At 41.0% G+C, this 12,508-nt stretch overlaps 1 protein-coding gene across 1 annotated transcript; it reads right to left on the bottom strand.

Moving 5' to 3' along the window:
• Nucleotides 1-595: 595 nt before the first annotated feature.
• On the bottom strand, nt 596-12,469 carry coq6 (coenzyme Q6 monooxygenase). The gene is made up of 12 exons (XM_027025501.2): nt 11,888-12,469; nt 11,258-11,392; nt 9,348-9,406; nt 7,337-7,463; nt 4,686-4,816; nt 4,451-4,558; nt 4,235-4,297; nt 3,918-4,025; nt 2,543-2,745; nt 2,182-2,297; nt 1,633-1,799; nt 596-737 (listed from the first exon to the last, which is right to left on the bottom strand). The coding sequence occupies exons 1-12, from the start codon at nt 12,102-12,104 to the stop codon at nt 708-710; spliced, it is 1,464 nt and encodes a 487-aa protein (XP_026881302.1). The 5' UTR covers nt 12,105-12,469; the 3' UTR covers nt 596-707.
• Nucleotides 12,470-12,508: the final 39 nt, after the last annotated feature.

The raw sequence follows: 12,508 nt of genomic DNA, 5'->3' as shown, positions 1-12,508 counted from the left end.
GCTATACATATGCTTGAAACTATTGCAGTCAATGTTATGTAAGACATGATTGTGTTGTACATGTACCATGTCATTAAAACAAAATTGTTAACATCTGTTGCCCAAGTGTCCTTTTGAACTTAGCTGCCAGACTGAAAACTGTTTATTGCCTGGGATGGTATATTTATTGTAAAAAAAAAAAAAAAAGTACATATATAATGGGTAGTACCATATTAGCATCGTTTGGTATTGATCTGCCAGTATTTATTTCCACAGCCCAGCTAACTTAAATCTTAACTTGTAAATGTGTGTTAGGCCTACAATTAATTATATTTGATCTAAACTATGTTATTACTATGCAAAATTCCAGCTGATACTCTGGAACACATGCAACCTTATCAATAGTAATGAACTAGATGGTGTCACTGAGTACGTTTGGTGGCAGGCTAGTCTTACTTTAGCTTGCCATTTCTGGTACCAGTGCTTCCTCATTATGGATTTATGATGAATCTCAATCAGATTTTCCCTCTATCTGAGAAATTTATTTCAAATACAAATTAAATTTACCCATACATTTACAATCCCAAGGTTGAAATCACAAAGAACATCTCGTATGTTAGGTGTTCAAATATAAATTTATTAATTTACACTTTTACATTCTATAGCCAAAGTTGCCAAGGCATCTTGAAGACGCATCACACAAGTGGCTCCAGGGTGCAAGTACCATTTTACTTGCTGGCATATGCAATAATCTGCTCCTGTGGGCACAAGAAGGCAAATATATAATTATCTCTTGGCTAGCACATTCCAAAGTCATATGGTACACAATTCACAAAACTGTAAGAAACGACCGTTTCCTCTTTTGATACACAAGGGGAACAGAATGCTGTCCATGTTACAACCCTACAAATCAAGACCTTAGCATTTGCTATTGTATGCAAGATAATCCCACAGCCTCCCAGGAGAAGGATTTGCAACAAGTTATGGTTTTGTTGGTCGATTGCTTAGCAAAGGAATGAAACCATTTCATGTGAGCGGCCTGCAATAAGAGGAGTGTGAAAACACAAGCCAACACAGCTTGTGCCCAGCCTTCAAACCCCACCCACACACTCCCAGTAACAGAGAATTTAGGGCTAATCTTAGCTGTAGTAGTGCTTCTGGCCATGTAAATTACAGACGTGGTTCAGTGTAGAAGAGCATGTAATCACAGTACAAGACGGGGGATGGGGTTAGAGAGAATGAGACGTCAGAGGAGTAGAAGAGAGGAAAGGAGGCTGAAAGGGAGTTGGAACGAGATAAGAGAAGAGTCACAGATGACAGAGTGGAAAGAAAAACATGAGAGCAGGAAAAAAAATTGTTGATTAGAAAAAGATGCTGTAAAATAAGAGCTAGGAAAGGGAGGGCACCAGATCTGAAGGTACAATGTGCCAGCTACTGAAAGCCAGTAGTCAGGTACAATGTGCCAGCTACTGAAAGCCAGTAGTCAGGTACAATGTGCCAGCTACTGAAAGCCAGTAGTCAGGTACATTGTGCTAACTATTAAAGTCAGTAGTTAGGTAAGCACTATTCTCATAAAATGAGAATAACATTAATGCAATGTGCTGGGTAGGAGTGCCTGAGAAGATGCACAGGGAGGAGACAGCACACACTTACTTTGAGAGGCGGCAGTGCATTAGTGGCCTGTATACCCAAGGTTCTCAGTAGCACCATGGGGGCAGCGTTAGTAGAGTAGAGCCTCTTCATGAGGTCAGTGGCGGCCATCATGGGCAGATTGTGCCGCTGACGCTCCGTCTCATACTCCAGAAGGTGCTGCATTTCTCCTGGAGGTCAAAGGGCAATGGAGTTTAAAACATATCATGGCACGTAGTCAGACATTATGCGGGTTACATCTTGAGATCTGCTGATCTTCAGGTTTGAGAATTCAAGTATGAAGTTTAGCGTTAAAGTTATTCAGTAACAAATTTCTAACCACAACCAAACTAGGAACCTAAATTATTTTTTTTGGTTATTCCTCAGGGATTTGGAAAATGAGTTGTTGAATATGATCCTGTGTGTCCCATACTAAGTGAATTCAACAAACACTATTACTTATGAATATTAAATAAAAATACTAAATTTCAACCCATGAATGTGTGGCACATAAGAAAATTAGCATATAGTCTGACATCTTTCCAGCTTGGCTGTTCATCATGGTACACCTACCAAGGTCTTTCCCATTAAAGGCTGCTTGACTTAGCACCCGTGCCAGGCAGGACACATCCCCAAAACCCAGATTGGCACCCTGGCCTGCTAAAGGGTGTACTCTATGTGCAGCATCCCTGAAAGGAGAAACATTAATAATTCAAAGACAGGAACAAACCAAATACTCAGTAAAATTAACTGAATCATGTCACTATTGAGAAAAAAAAAATTAGCAGATGGATTAAATTCTTTAACATCTCTCTAAATGGTTACAATGGAAAACTGAGATCTTATGCTGAGAAGCTGAAACAAAATGAACAAGTGGAACCCCGGGCTTACATAATGACCAACTGGATCCCAAAGAGGGCAGAAATGCACATACCCAATGAGGGCCACTCTATGGCGGATGTACTCGGAGGCGTGTCCCATCCCTAGAGGGAACATGACCCGGCTCTTTGGACCCACACCCGCCACGCTGGGTGGAAGCTGACGGGTGGACGTGCCATCGGGCATCAAGAAGGATAGAGCAGCGCGGAACAGGGAACCAGCAGCCTCTACCAGCTCAGACTGGTTCTCATTACTCCACTGTGGGGACCAATAGAGACACATGAGTGGGAAGGGCCTAGAAATACAATGGAGAAGCAAATGGGAAGTCAAATATGGATCATGTACTGCACCGCCATCTATATAGATAGCTACTTTTGCGCAGTTAAAATCTTGACATCTTATGTGAAACATTCATATAATCCAAAACTTTTCAGTGAAATCAGCAGAAGGTTTTTTAGAAGTTATTCCTCTGATCAAACCAAAAATATGTGAAGCTCTTCCTAAACCAAGAACACTGAGTGATTGATGAACATCAAATTAATTTTGCATTGCTGATCAAAACAATGGCTGGCAGCAACTGCTTAGAATCACCATGCCCCGCAATTGTCTACTGGCATGCAATTTGCACGCATTAGTTTCCAATTGGTCAGCTGGGCATCGTGTTGCTGAAAAGCAGCTCAGCTTAAAGAGACTAAATTAAAGAACAAAGAATCAATCAGTGCACAGCATCATTATCTCAACTTGCTATAAGACTGGTAAGTTGAGGGCAGGGGTGGGAAAACAGAAGAGGTCACTAAACATATGCACACGTTCATAGCAGCGATTTATTTACTTCTACACTTTCATCTGATTAAAATAAGATGCTGATGAGGCCCCAAACTTGATAACACTTGGTCTGAAGAAAAAGAGAGAGAGAGAGAAATTTTTATTTTTTTTTTTAAAAGTTCCACGCAGTAATTAACAACACTGGCAAGCCATGGGTTTAATTAGCAAACCGGTCCTGAAGGCAAGCATGACTTAAACCCACGGGCCTGTGACCAGGCGGCCCAGTAAAAATAGCCAGCTTGGGAACAGTAGGTTTTTTTGGATTTATATGAAACCTTGTGAGCGGTGTGTGTGTGTGTGTGTGTGTGTGTGTGTGTGTGTGTGTGAGAGAGAGAGGTGCTTGCAAAAAGGCATTAAACACTGTGGAAGAGGTGCCAAGCCAGGATTATTGTTACATGGTTTCTGGGAAGGGTCAGTCCCAAACTTTGCATGACTTAAGTTTTAGTGTGAGAATTGAACTGAACCTTCATGAACCCAGACACAAGTCACCAATGAACCTGTATCCTATGCTGACATACTTCCGTTCCAGTATGAAATAAGTCAACAGGTACATGGCGATCTGAAATCAATACAGGGATGACGGATCAAACTTCATGTTGACTCACAAATGCAGAGTTTATGGCATCCACAAAGCTCTCCTCATCCATCTGTAAGAGTTCCTCTGCATGCTGATGAGAGGTGGACCAGACCAGGGAGCTCTCTCTGTCTGACAGCTAAACAATAATAGCCATAACCAATCAAAAACAAAAAAAAAAACAAAAAAAAACAAAAAAAAAACACAACATTGTACTGAAATGAATAATAAATGTGAAATCCCCCCCCCCCCCCATTTAGCCAGAATAAACATAGGCTGATACTGCAGGCTTAAGGGACAGAGCTCAAACACATACAATGTCCTCTACCATGGTCAGGGGCATCTTACCGGGAGCATTGCAATGGGTCCTGTTGGGAGAAACCTCTGCCATGCCACGTTGTTTTCAGTGGGCTGCACATTTGAGAAAAACAAAAAGAGCTACTGAAATACTTTAAAGAGACCAAAAGCTCTCCAGTTACATGCCAATAACCGCACACACACATGCATACACACACGCGTGCACACATTCTGCCAGTAAGGTTTAGATTTTCGTTCTTGACATACCTCAGATAAATGCAGGACAGCTACTACGGCAGACTGGTCATAATTCCACTTGACAGTGGGGATCCCTGCCTCCCTCCGGACCATGGAGTTGGAGCCGTCAGCCCCAATCTGAAACAGGGGATGGCCAAGCTCATTACCCTTTCAGGGTCTTCATACATGGGTAATGCTGGGTACATCTCTCTCACACACAGACAGACACAGACACAGACACAGACACACAATACATTAATCCCACCAGCAGCTTGGTCTTCAGAGTTCGTCCATCGGCTAAGGTCACCTTCACCCATGGGATTGAGGTGACCGCATGGTAAGGCCTGGGCCAGGTGTACTTCACCACTTTAGTTCTGTACTGCACTTCAACTTGGTCTGGGTAAAACATAAGAGGAAAATGAGGGAACGGCACCACCATTCCAGCACACAGATCTCAAATGTGGTTGTGCTCATTCAAAGGACATAAAGAAGCTACAGTGTAATGTTCATAACGTGAAAGAGAAAAGCTCGCAATGCATGTACAAACATCTAGGCAAAAATATGATGGGGGGGGGAAAGGATATAAATCCCAAAACCTCCACACTGATAGAAGATGCATCAAAACACTCATCTCTCAACTGACACTTATCATGACCCATCGTTTCCTCCTTGGTTCAGGTGGGGAGGTTAAAATATACCTGTTGCTTCTTTTATATACTGGACATGCCAAAAGTCACGGCACAGGAACTAGTATCATGTAGGTTCTCCCCTAGCCTGGTGAAGTGCAGCAACTTGACGTGTCCTCATTTCCACAAGTGGATGGAAGTATCCCTCCAGTGTCCTTCCATCCTGGATGCTGAGCCATGCCGTTTGGATTGCCACCCACAGCTCTGTGGGGTTTGTAGGTACGGGATCTCAGGTGGGAAGGGACCTCTCCACCACATTCCAGAAATGCTCAATTGGGCTCATATTGGGTGTACGTGCAGACGACACCATTTGTCAGAACTCTGCAGAATGCGCCTCAAACCAATTCTGGACAACTTGGGCCCGATGGCAGGGTGCATTATTTAATATTATGATTACACACCTGAGTGATCAAACACCTGTGAACCCAAATGTCGCAAAATTTATGGTGCCATGAAACGAGTGCAAAAAGACTTGTATTAACATGGTGAAACCTAAATGTATGCAAATACCATTCAATTACAGCCTGTAATGTGTACTTTAAATATTAATTAAAAACATGATTGGTTTGATTTGAAAGTTTAAACTGTGGCGCAGCTGTGCATATCAAGGACAAATGTGTCTTTGTGCGTGTGTAAAATCTCTCACACACGCACATGTTGTTCCTAGGATCTGCTGCAGCCACTCTCCCAGTTTTGGGGCAATTACTTCTGGAAACACTGTTGCCTTCACCGTCCACATCTTTTCCAGCTATTCTCTCAGCCTTTGGTATTTCTGAAGCTGGTAGTGGGTGGAAAGCTCAGTGGGTTACACAGATGTGCTACAAAGACACACTTTTCCTACACAAGCCACCCCAGTGTGAGAGGGTGTGTGTATATATATAAATTATATAGAAAAAGAAGCAACAGTTTGGCTAGCAAAAATAAGAGTTGAGAATCAGAAAACAGCCTTGTAAAACTCCACTGGCTCCCGTCTTACTAGCAGAGCCACGATTACATTAACAAAGCTCTAAATGAGTTTGGCTAGCCGCACTGTTTAGTAATACTGTTTACCTACAAACAGGCCCAGAAGCACACATAACCAGCTAACAATGACATGCTACAGAACGTATGTAAAAGAAATACAGCCATTATTCTTACTATACTGGAGGTATAGGACATAAAAATATCAGAAATGCTGCCTGTATTTGGAGACAAGTAGACCCAAAAAAGCTAAAGGCTTTAATCCTTGTACTTGAGTGATAAATAATGGCTGTGAATGCTGACTGCAAATCAAGAGTTATGAAAAGACTCAAGCGACAAAGCAAGTGCACTTCAGCAGCAACATTCAAACTACATGAAAACCAGTCTGAGCTCCCCAGGAAAAGAAAAGACAAGTCAATTTGCACATGAAAGCACACGTGCTGCCACATCTGCCGAGTGCATCCTGATATTTTCCCCCCTTTTTCCGCAAAAATGTCGTTTTGGGGGTTAAAATATGCCGTTTTCCAGATTATGGCAAGGCAGGGCCAAGCCTTCATTTGTAGAGGCTGAGAGCGGTCTGGTAAATTATAATGACAATTTGTTGCAGCTCCCAGTTGCCTGGAGAGATGCCCCAGTGTAAAAAGCATGTGGTTTTCAAATGGTCAATAGACCAATGCACGTGCCTGTGCAGACTTGGGTCTCATGGAAACTAATTCCCACCAGCAGAAAAGTGCTGCATGATTGAAATAGCAGGGAAACCCTGCTCCTAACAAAAGAGGCTGAGTCTTTAAAAAAGGGCAAAAAAGTACAAATAAACAAAAAACACCAGGACAGGAAGGAACAGCTTGTGGTGACATCATTTGCCAGGGGGTAGGCATGGAACCAGCTGGGCCGACTCCAGTCTCCGGTGCATGGGCTTGGAAGTGAGACTCCATTGCACAGGACAATGGGCTGCACAGGACACTCAAAGGGCTAACAGGAGCACGCAGCTTGCTGAAAACTGAAGACTGCACAGTAGCAATAACACAGCTCAACATCCAAGTTCAACATCCACAACATTTACTCAGTCCACTACTGAGGTTGACAGAAAATTTTAGACTTCAGTCAACATCATTAATTTTAATCTCACGGTCAATTTATTTATTTATTTTCTTTACTCTAATCAAAACTTGTGGATGTAAATATATGTTCATCATGTAAATATATGATCTCCAAAGCCAACATACAGATTACTTTATAATTAATCAAAAGATCAAAACAATCCAGTTACCAGAGAGAGCGTGCAGTTGCTTGGTGAGGGCGGCTACGATGACATCATTCTCCACAACGTACGCCATCTCGTCCTGCAGATTCTCCTTATCGAACGTAATCAAGGCGTCTGAACAAGCATCCCAAACCTAAAGCACAGGGCCAATTACTCTGGTGGTTCACAAGTCTATCCTTACATGCACTGCTCGCATCCTGTTTCTGGACTTCCAGCTAGCTATTCAACTAGGTCCTAACGTTCAGTCAAAAAAAAAGAAAAAAAGAAAAGAAAAAGAAAAAGCAAACCAAACATCAATCTGAGTTGAGCAAAGGGCAACAAAGCCCCTTGAGGTTGCACGGGTAACCTAGGAAACACTCAGGAAAAATATGAAATGTCATTCTTTGCACTTTTAATTATGCCTGTATTTTATAGTTAGGCAAATAATAAATAATGCACATGCCAACTTTTCTGTCAAGCTAAAGTTTTCTCTGTCACGGTATTTGAGGGACAACTTTTAATAACTGATTGCTTTTCAGTCTGCAAAACATTAGACTTGCTTTAACACTCAAGTATGACCAAGCTGTTGATACAGCTGTTTTTTTCTAAGTCCTGAAATGACTTGTTACTAAGGTAACAAGCAACTGAATCCATAGGCAACAAAATGCAAGGGCTTTTTATCTTTTTGGTCATAAAGCAGTCAGTATATGCCCATACTAAAACCACTAAAAGTGGTGCCATTGCGCTTTCATACATGGTTTGTTGAAAGGTTTAAAATGTGACCAAGCCCAGAATTACAAGGATTTTACACATAGGAAAACTACTGCTGTTGATAAGTTTCAAATTGCTTTGTGTTGCTATGTACTTTTAGTCTCTACTAAAATAAACTGTCCATCACCAAAATGAGCCTATTTACACGGCTATATTTACTCTAGATACTACAAAAGGTAAAGACCACTCTGAGAAGAAAGACTGTTCTGATAACTTTGCAGTGAACCTCCAAACCTTTAAAATATACGTTTTCTGGTACATGGCATTTCCCAAACCCATTTTGGTCTTTTCCCGCTAACCATTTGGGTCTTAATTGGAAAGTGAGAGGGAACCTTGATAGGCCGATCTCAGTCAACTGCTTCCCTTATTTGAACACTTTCCTGATTTGAACACTCCAACATGAAAAGGGACACAGAGAAGGTAAAGGGAATGAGGGATGTCACCATGCTCTCTGATGACCTCTGATGACCCTTCAGCTTGTCCAGAAGTCACAATGTTTTTGGTGGGGGCAGAAAATGCACACTTGCAGTCTGCCTGCATGTCTCCCACAGTGTGTAAACCAAAAGATCTTTGCTGCTGACCTCTGCACTATCCACAGCTTCAACCTCCAGCCCCTGTGTTCACCATAAACTCTCCTAATTAGTAGACAGGAGAACTAGGCTTGTATTGCCATCCAGATGTACAGTAGTGCAAGAAATCAGATCCTAATGTATGAACACTGATCAAATCAGGCATGAGGCTGATTTGGGTCTTTGCTTACTAAATGGATTTATTATTCTTAAGTCCTATGGCATTAGTTTCTGGCTGAATATGTACATTTTGATAACTATCTCAATAGTATAAGCAAAATGATATTGGTGTTTTTAACTTACGGTGCTATACATCTCTCTTTGGGTGTTTATTTTGAAACAGTGAGTTATTTAGGCTTTTTAAAATTACTTTAATTATACCTTTTTAAAGATGGATATTTCACAGTCTATAATTATACATTACATTGTTCCCCTTTAAAAGGTCATGTAAGGGCATATTTATGTTTGGCATGTCAACCCTGCATTGCTGGCTAACTACTTGTATATGTGAATTGTTTTGACACTGAAGCAGGAAAGAAAAAAATCCATTGTGCCCTTGCCCAGTGCAGTAAAGAAAGGCTTTTTTTTTTCACCAGTCTGTGAACTGGTTGCAAAATTGATTTCACTTAGTTTACCTTTAACTTGCTGATAACCATTTGGTTTAGTTAACTCCAATATTTTGGATAATGTATACAGACCTGCATTTTTTGATAGGGTTTGCATCTTAGATTGACAATATGATCCCAAGCACCAAGACCTGTGATTTGAAACAAATACAAATAGAGTCACAGTGTGTGATTGACATGGATTAGCAGATTAATGAGGATTCACCACAGTTGTCTCCAGCTACCTTACATAGACAGCATATCCGTTAACTACATGTTAAGCAGTTCTGACATCATCTTGGCAAGCAGCAGGGATTGGATAAGTATAAATAATAAAACTGACTGAATTATTGTCATCATGGTCACAATTATTAATTGTGTTTGAAATACACTTCTAATGAAATACACTTCCAATATATGGATCTACACAATCCATATATTTTTGAAACCCAAACACACCCAAAGTACTTTAAATTCATAGTTTTATAGCAGATTCTGCTAAATACAGGATTTGTTTATACAAAATTGGACCAAAGAAGCTGTTCACATACTGTATATTCCCATCACACTGCTCCAAACAGGCCAAGCTTAATGAAGACAGTAATGGACCAAAATAAAAAGGAGCAATCGACATGGATCCAAATTTCTGCCATGATCCATGTGTGAGACAACCAGTGCCCCTTATCCATCTGACCATATTTCCTGGTGGATCTTCTATACACAAGCATTGCTGCAAATAGGCTTAATGACAGGGAGCATCCTCTCTAGATCTTTGCCATCATCGGACCAGACGTATGTTTCCTTGCCAAGAGTTTTTTGATTGGGTAATGCCCCTCAATTCACCAAAGTGTTGTCTTAAATGAAGTCTTATGTGGCTCAATGTACACAGCCATTCATTCTTTTACAGAATGACACACGGACTGCTTCAATGCAATCCAGAATGACTTAACTCACTACATCGTAACATCTTTTTGTAGTGCCTTTATTCAAAAGAGGACAATTTGATAGATAAAAGGTGATGTGAAATATTCAGTGAAGTCACTAACCAGTTTCTCTTTGTATTACAAATAAGATATGGTGCCCAAAACAATCTGGGTATATCAATTAAGACCATCTTCATTATGGTTTGACATCTATGGCTTTGTTCTGATGGCATTCCACATAATCTAGTCTGTGTTTATGTACTGTTGAAATTATCTTGTTTTTCTAAATGTGTCAACAGATCTTTAAACTCCTTGTCTTTGTCTAAATGTTACTTTTTTGGGGCATAATTGCTTGGTAGGCTGCTTCCCAACAAACACCACTAGCTCTCGGTGATGGAGTTTGAGAGATGCCCCATTGTAAAAAGCATGTGGTTTTCAAATGGGTCAACAGACCATTGCATGTGCCTTTGCATGGCTGAGGTATCAGGAAACTCTAATGCACTTTAGTTTTTTTGTTTTTTTTTGTTAAGACGTAAACGCATGTCTTAAAAGATGATGTCATTCAGCATTTGTCCTTATAACTATGCAAAATATATTTGTATAGTTAATAGTGTCACTAGATAGTTTCTACCTTTGGGCTATCAAGTGTCTTGCATGCATGCACATACATACCCCGTCAAAAACGACATTCAACAGATATAAGACTGATCTCATGGAATCCTATGTGCACCTCCACTACATGTGACATTAGGAACTGACACATGCCTTAGCTGAGCTACTCTCTTTAATCGATCATGATTAAAGTATACACACTTGTGCCAAGCACTGTCCAGTATTCAACTGTTTTTGAACAGGGAAATCTTGAACAGGGAAACAAAGTGTTTTTCATATTTGCACTGCCTATATGCAATTAAACTTTGTCTTACACCTGCAGTGTTATGCATTAGGCACCACATCTATAACTTGCAATTGTGGCAGAATGATAAAGCTGTTTGATGGAAGAATATACAATACAGTGCAATCCGAAGACTAAAACTGAAGGTCTTAAGAACAAAAGCTGATGAAGTAAAGGTAATGTACCACTGAGGAGGGTAGCAGAGCCTGGACTGATGGAGCTGACCCTTGTGCTGTACACATCTGGTGCCTTGTCCATTTCTTTCTTTGAGCCTGCTTCCAGCAGCAGAATCTTGCTGCCTTGCAAATTTGGATCAAAGCCTGCACAGACAAAAAAATATACACACCATTTATGAACGTTCACACATCATAGCGCTTTGATGCTACTGGTGGACGGGGGGTGTTATTTCTGGTGGAACGATTTAGCCAAAGTGCTTCGCTAGTTGCCTGAAAGCGATGACGGGGTAGCATGAGAAACCAACTTTTCATAAAATCTGCATGCTAATTGCACCTCGGGCACGTTGGCACCCTAAGACCCCGGAGTAGGTTTACACTAAAACCGCAATTGCTGCCTTAAATTGTGTGGACAGTTATTCGCTGCCAAACTAAATAGTTCTATGAAACAAAATAAGTAGCTACTTCGCCTTGATGTGGAAAAGGCTGGGGTCGTAGAAAAGTGAGGGGAAACTCGGGTTATGATTGGGAATACTGACAATACTGAACTGAAGCCTATCGTGGGAGACTCACACGACCGAACTAGACGTTAGAGAGACGTTATACAAACGGCTCTGAAGGTTTTTTATTTGCAAAACTCACCTACAGAGCATGCCATCGCAGTCCCCACCATTCCTCCACCGGATATTATTATGTCGTATACATCACTGTCGGCTTTGCCCGATTCTTCAGCGTTCTCGGAGGACACAAATCCTCTGGTAACGACTTTCGCCCCGTTCAAACTTCTAATAGTAATGTTAATGCACCGCCGCCATACTCCAGCTGCAGCTAACATGTTAACTTTGGTTAAAGTAAACATTCTAGGACAGACAGCTTTGTACGTGTTATGTGTGAGCAACCTGGTTGTTCTTAAACGCCAGCTATATTGTAAAGTAACAGCAAATCTTACCCAGTTTTTGCATTTATTGACAACGTCAGTTAGCTAGCTAGCTAGCAATCCTATTTAAAGTTCTCTTACACAGACATGTTGATGACTACATATGAGTTCAACAGCGGATGAAAAACACCCTGTATTATAGATCCACTTAACATCAGCCTTCAATCGCCAGCATTTTCAGAATAAATGAGTTCATATAACTGCGTACATCAAATCACAGAAAAATCTCCTTCTACGGAACTAGCTATTGCTAGTTAAGCTACAGGAAACGTGATGTTAGGGAGTACTTATATTTACCGCCATCTACCGCTCTGGAGGGAATCCGC

This window comes from Electrophorus electricus, chromosome 13 (genome assembly GCF_013358815.1).
Source record: "Electrophorus electricus isolate fEleEle1 chromosome 13, fEleEle1.pri, whole genome shotgun sequence".
In the NCBI taxonomy this organism is placed as follows: Eukaryota; Metazoa; Chordata; class Actinopteri; order Gymnotiformes; family Gymnotidae; genus Electrophorus; species Electrophorus electricus.
The sequence above is the reverse complement of the archived record's forward strand: the minus strand, read 5'-3'. Positions and strand labels throughout refer to the sequence as shown.

Excerpts from the sequence above, each read along its gene's own strand:
- coq6 (XM_027025501.2), bottom strand. The coding sequence starts at position 12,104 with ATGTTTACTTTAACCAAAGTTAACATGTTAGCTGCAGCTGGAGTATGG. Across the intron at positions 7,464-9,347 it reads AACCCTATCAAAAAATGCAG|GTTTGGGATGCTTGTTCAGA; the intron begins GTCTGTATACAT and ends CCTGTGCTTTAG. Across the intron at positions 2,298-2,542 it reads CATAGAGTGGCCCTCATTGG|GGATGCTGCACATAGAGTAC; the intron begins GTATGTGCATTT and ends TTCTCCTTTCAG.